This window comes from Nanorana parkeri, unplaced genomic scaffold (genome assembly GCF_000935625.1).
Source record: "Nanorana parkeri isolate BGI_ZX_2015 unplaced genomic scaffold, ASM93562v1 scaffold737, whole genome shotgun sequence".
In the NCBI taxonomy this organism is placed as follows: Eukaryota; Metazoa; Chordata; class Amphibia; order Anura; family Dicroglossidae; genus Nanorana; species Nanorana parkeri.
Genome location: NW_017307005.1, coordinates 659,794 through 665,793, shown reverse-complemented (window position 1 = coordinate 665,793; position 6,000 = coordinate 659,794). Strand labels below are relative to the sequence as shown.

The window sequence follows — 6,000 nt, the reverse complement described above, 5'->3', positions numbered from 1 at the left end:
AGTGTGTCAGCGGCTCCGATCTCCTCCCCGCTCGGCCATTCTGACAGCTGCGGGCACGGCTTCTCTCCCCCTCACCGCTCCGCCATCCTGAGAGCAGGCAGCGCTTCCTCCTGCGCCCCCCGAGGGAGCGCTGTCATATCGGATGGCCAGCGGTGAGGGGGAGAGAAGCCGCCCACAGGACGAGCTGTGACGGCCGCACGGCGCCCTTGTTGCCATGGCGCCCTGTGCGGCCGCACGGCTCGCACACGCCTAAGGCCGGTGCTGCTGACTCTGGCAGGGTAGCCAAGGCTTAGCTATTAACTCAGGTAAGGGCTATCTGCGTGAGAAATATTTCTGTGAAGGTTCTCATTTATCCAGGTCATGGTGTATCTGTAAAAAATAAATCAAACAACTGGACTTGCTGTATTTTTCTTGGAGACGTTTCACTGGTCATCCAACCAGCTTTCTCAAGGAAAATACAGCAAGTCCAGTTGCTTTGATTTATTTTTTACAGATATCTGAATAAGAAGGAAAGTGCAAGAAATAGAATGTAAGAAGTCAGGATTTTATTTTATTTACAATCCTGTACCATAAAAAGCAAAAGCATTTTGGGGTTCCAAAGGGCTAGTGTAGAATGAAGCATGCACTGGACTAATATGATCTGAGGGAACTTAAAGGTTAATCAGAATTTAATCAGGGCTTGGTAGTGTAGAATAAAGAATATACTGGACTAACATGATCTGAGGGATCTTGAGGGTTAATAAATATGATTGCTCCAGATGCCAGTTGAACAGCTTCAACCTGTTGCCCTGGCTGATTAATCAGCATCTGTAGTGGTCCTATTAATTAACCCTCAAGTTCTCTCCAATCATTTTCGTCTAGTATAAGTTTGATTCTACATTACCAAGCTCTGACGAAGTGAAGCCCTATGAATTATTAACATGTGTTGGCTCTTTATGGTGTAAGATTCTAAATTAACCACTTGCTGGGTGTTTATACCCGCTTCCTGTCCAGGCCATTTTTCAGTATTCAGCGCTGCGGTACTTTGACTGACATTTATTCCGTCATGCAACGCTGTACTGAAATGAATTTTATACCAAAGTACCGAATTTTTTTTTAAAAACCTGTTCTCCCTACGTTATGTTAAAAAACATTTATTATTACCCAATTTATTGACAAGGTCACGTCGGGTAAAGAGACACTCAACATGTCAAGCTTTAAAATTGCGCGCACTCACTAAATCGCAAAAAACTACCATACCCAAAATTTACCACAGTCGACACTTTAAAAGCTTTTACCGCTCATCAGTTTAGTGTTATCAGTGATTAATGGCCCTAGAATTATTGCTCTCACTCCGACGTTCACGGCGATATGTAACATGTGAGGCGCAGTGGATGTAATCGTCGTTTTCGCACGTAGGCGGACTCTACGCATGTTTGCATGTGCATGTGGGGGCAGGGGACTTTAAAAAAATGGTTTTAATTTTTTTATTGCTTTGATATTTGACTTTTAATTTTTTAATTTTTTTTGTAACTTTAATTTTGTTAAACCTTTTTTTTTCACTTAACTTTATTGCTATCACATAGGGAGCAAACAAGCTCCCTATGTGATAGCCAATTTGCAGTGACAGGTCCTCTTTATGGAGACATCAGGGGTCTTTAGGACCCCTAATGTCACCTAGGGACCCCCAGAGAAGCTGATGAAGCACAGATCTGCTTCACCAGCTTCTCTCCGGTTTCTGTACCGGAGAGTGACAGATACACTCAACATGTCAAGCTTTAAAATTGCGCGCACTCACTAAATCGCAAAAAACTACCATACCCAAAATTTACCACAGTCGACACTTTAAAAGCTTTTACCGCTCATCAGTTTAGTGTTATCAGTGATTAATGGCCCTAGAATTATTGCTCTCACTCCGACGTTCACGGCGATATGTAACATGTGAGGCGCAGTGGATGTAATCGTCGTTTTCGCACGTAGGCGGACTCTACGCATGTTTGCATGTGCATGTGGGGGCAGGGGACTTTAAAAAAATGGTTTTAATTTTTTTATTGCTTTGATATTTGACTTTTAATTTTTTAATTTTTTTTGTAACTTTAATTTTGTTAAACCTTTTTTTTTCACTTAACTTTATTGCTATCACATAGGGAGCAAACAAGCTCCCTATGTGATAGCCAATTTGCAGTGACAGGTCCTCTTTATGGAGACATCAGGGGTCTTTAGGACCCCTAATGTCACCTAGGGACCCCCAGAGAAGCTGATGAAGCACAGATCTGCTTCACCAGCTTCTCTCCGGTTTCTGTACCGGAGAGTGACAGAGGAATGCGGAAGTGATGTAATATACATCACTCCCTGCATTCCGACGAGGAGATCAAACGGAGATCTTGTACTGAGCTCCGTTTGATCTCCGGCCGCAGAGCTGCTGTGCTGGTCCCGGGCTCACACCGGGAACAGCGGAGCTCTGGATCACCAGCAGCGGCTGCAACGGAGGGGGGCGCACACCCGCGCGCAAGTACAAGTGATCAGGTGTCTCTACAGACGCCCGAACGCCTGTATGTAAACAGCCATCGCTGGCTGTTTACATTCAAAGCCAATTTCCAGTTCGTGCGCGCTGCCTAGCAGCGGGCACGAGCGGGGCGGGATGGGACGTTTAAAAACGCCCACCCGCATTTAAGAAGCCGCTGTCCGGCCGTTTAATTACAACGACCGGACAGCAGGTGGTTAAGTCATATCTGGACTTCTTACATTCTGTTTCTAGTGATTTTCTCTCACACACCAAGCCAAAAAAACTGACAGAGCTTTTCGCCTTTTCACAATTTTTTCATGTTTTATTATTTTCTGTGCCCTTGTTAAAGTGATTGTGCAAAGTTTCTGCTGCATAAAGGAAGTGCAGGAAAATATTCCTAGTGGTTACAGAAACAGCAATATAAACACACAGAATTATAAAAATGTTTTGTTTTGAGTTGTGCTTTAGGTATCTTGAATTTTCTATAGTTACATAGTTAGTCAGGTTGAGGCACATAGGCAACAGAAAAAGCCTTACATTTGCCATGTTGTGGTAAGCTACTGTGTACTCAATTGGAACTGGTAGGTCTAATATGATAAGGCATGGCGTTTGGCAAATGGCAGAGAAGTGTTAAATTTAACATTTAATAAGGGCATAGTTGTTCACTTTAAGCTCATTGCAAAAGCACTTGGTAGAAAAGAGGTTTAACCTCCGAATGCAGAAAGGGTAGTTCAAGAGCTATAATAATAATCTGGAATAGTCTTCCACAGAAACTAGTTCTAGACAACTCAGTAGATTGCTTCAAAAAAGCACTGGATGTTTCTAAATGCACACAATATAACTGGTTATCAATATTTATAAGCGGCACCGTCTTTGCGCGTTTGTATGCGCGTTAGCAGCATGCGGTTATTTGCGCGTTGTGTATATTTGTATGCGTGGTTTTTTTTAAATATATTTTTTATTAAGTTAGTTTTTTCGTTTATCAGGTCAAATAGTCTCCAAACATGAGACAAACAATCAGCCCGAGTATGAGCAGATGTGACAATAAAGGTAAGATAAAGCCATATAAGAAACATAAACAAAATCAAACTCAACTTAGGCACCAATAAAATGCATAGTTTAGTATGGTAGTTAAAAGTGGCATAAGGCCTTGCTGATTGCCTACGTTTCAGCTCTATAATTAAGTGCAGTGAAGACAACTCAGGTGACCTCCAAGGCTCCTAGTGTGTGAGACAGTTGAGCCTTTAAGTACCAGGTCGTAAAGATAAATGGAGACATTATTTGGGACAATTTGGAACTCTCAAATGTGGCAGTAGCGAAGTATCTCCATCGCCTGAAAAATGTTGAAGTTTTTAATTCAGTATTTAGTTCCGCATCCATCCTTTCCCTATTGAATAACCCCTTTAAGCTCTCCCACAACCTTTGATAACTGGGGTGCCGACGGAGCATTCCATGAACGCATTATACATCTCCTGGCTGCCAGCAAGCGATGTGTATCCAACCTGAGCCTTTGCGTACAGGAGGAGGAGTTGTATCCAAAGAGTCCCAGGATGCACTGAACAGGAATAGCAGAAGAGACAAAGGTGGTGACCAGGATGTATGCGTGTTTTAATGCGCGTACATGAAGACGCACATTTTGATTGGCAGCTCATAAATCATCGTGGGCAATGGAAGAACGCGCGTATAAATGCGCAAAAACGCTCAGGAATATGTGCAACATACTCCTGTTGCGCGTCTGTGGGCATTTACAATGAAGTCTATGGGGAGGAAAAGTGTTTTTTAACTTCCCAACATCTTGGGATTTCTCATGTTGGGCAGTTAAAAGCGCTTTTTGAACGGCTCAAAAACGCCTAGGTGTGAACCAGGGTGAAGGAATAACAGTGTAGAATGTTGATCCAGGAAGTATCTCAATCATTATGAACATAACTTAGACAAAGATGTGCCTTAGTCCTCCACATTGTGCAAGCAGCAGAACAAGGATACTACTGCTCTTTATGATGGGGCCTGGAAAGGGAACCCCTCACTTTTCTAAAAGAACAGTTCAAAAGCAGATACGAAATTGTCATAGATACTAGTATTATCTTATAAATATTACAATAGGCTTGGTAAAAGTCATACACCTTGATACATATTTTTGCCCGGTTTAATAACACTGGCATCCTAAATGTACTGTTGTCAGCCTATAACTATCCTGTATCATTAATATTTCAAACATACTAAATCTTTTACTTACCAAATACCATTGTTTTGTAAATAGGGGATCATTCATATTGATGTCTATGTCATTGATGTCCCTGTATCCACGTTTCTTTCTGTCAAAACCTTCTTGCTGAACAACTTTTCGAACCTGAAATATAGTGCAAAGCATGTTGTGAAGATCTTGCTTGTACATCTTTATATAGCTGATACCTTATCATGTAAGCTCAATCCATGCTTTAATTAGTAGTATATCAGATGTTTAAAAAAATTGAATCTGCTACATATTTTATTGAGATGTCCATACAGACATTCATGTATACTTTTATTAAGTTTATGATTCTTCAATCAGCTGATTGAAGAAGCCAGTCAGAAACTTTTTGTGTGAACAGAGCCAACAGCCAATGAGCTACTGGCTTTGTTCGGGAATTCTGACAGTGGCCGCTGTTAGAATACAAAAGAAACAGCGCGGATTCCTCTATCAACGCACTCATATCATTGATGGAGGAATCTGCTCTATTTTTTCCACTCGGTTTTTGATCTACCGTATATACTCGAGTATAAGCCGAGATTTTCAGCCCATTTTTTTGGGTGAAAAGTGCCCCCCTCGGCTTATACTCGAGTCAGCGCCAGCGCGTCTTCTTACTTACCTCGCCGAGCGTCGCGTCACTGCTGCTCGGTGTGCGGCGCTCCGAGCGGGGTCATCTGGCAGTCTCCGGGTCCTAATTTAGGTGGCCGGAGACTGCCAGATGACCCCGCTCGGAGCGCCGCACACCGAGCAGCAGTGACGCGACGCTCGGCGAGGTAAGTTATGTATTGTCTGCACTGTATTAGCAGTATATACTCTATATAGAGTATATACTGCTAATACAGTGCAGACAATACATTTACAATTATACTAACATGAATGTATTAAATGATCTGTATGTAGCCCTGTACTATGGATCATTTAACCCATTCATGTTAGCAGAGGATCATTGTAAATGTATTGTTGCAGGCATATATACAGTATATACTACATATAGAGTGCACTGAACAATAGATTTACAATTATCCTCTGCTAATATGAATGGGTTAAATGATCCGTAGTACATGATATGTAGCCCTGTACCCCCTTTTCCACTTACAGAGCTAGGTTATTTTTCTTTTAAATAAATATTAAAGTATTTTAATGGTATCTATCTACCAGTAGCTGCCTCATTTCCCACCCTCGGCTTATATTCGGGTCAATACTTTTTCCCAGTTTTTTTGGCTAAAATTAGGTACCTCGGCTTATATTCGGGACAGCTTATACTCGAGTATATACGGTAAAAAAATAG

The 6,000-nt window shown here is 41.9% G+C and overlaps 1 protein-coding gene across 1 annotated transcript in view; it reads right to left on the bottom strand.

The window, feature by feature from the left end:
* Window positions 1-6,000, bottom strand: part of PCSK2 (proprotein convertase subtilisin/kexin type 2) — a 146,610-nt gene that overhangs the window by 54,626 nt on the left and 85,984 nt on the right. Inside the window, exon 3 of the mRNA XM_018564223.1 lies at window positions 4,719-4,832. Coding sequence (XP_018419725.1) covers window positions 4,719-4,832 — 114 coding nt within the window. The remainder of the gene's footprint in view (window positions 1-4,718; window positions 4,833-6,000) is intronic.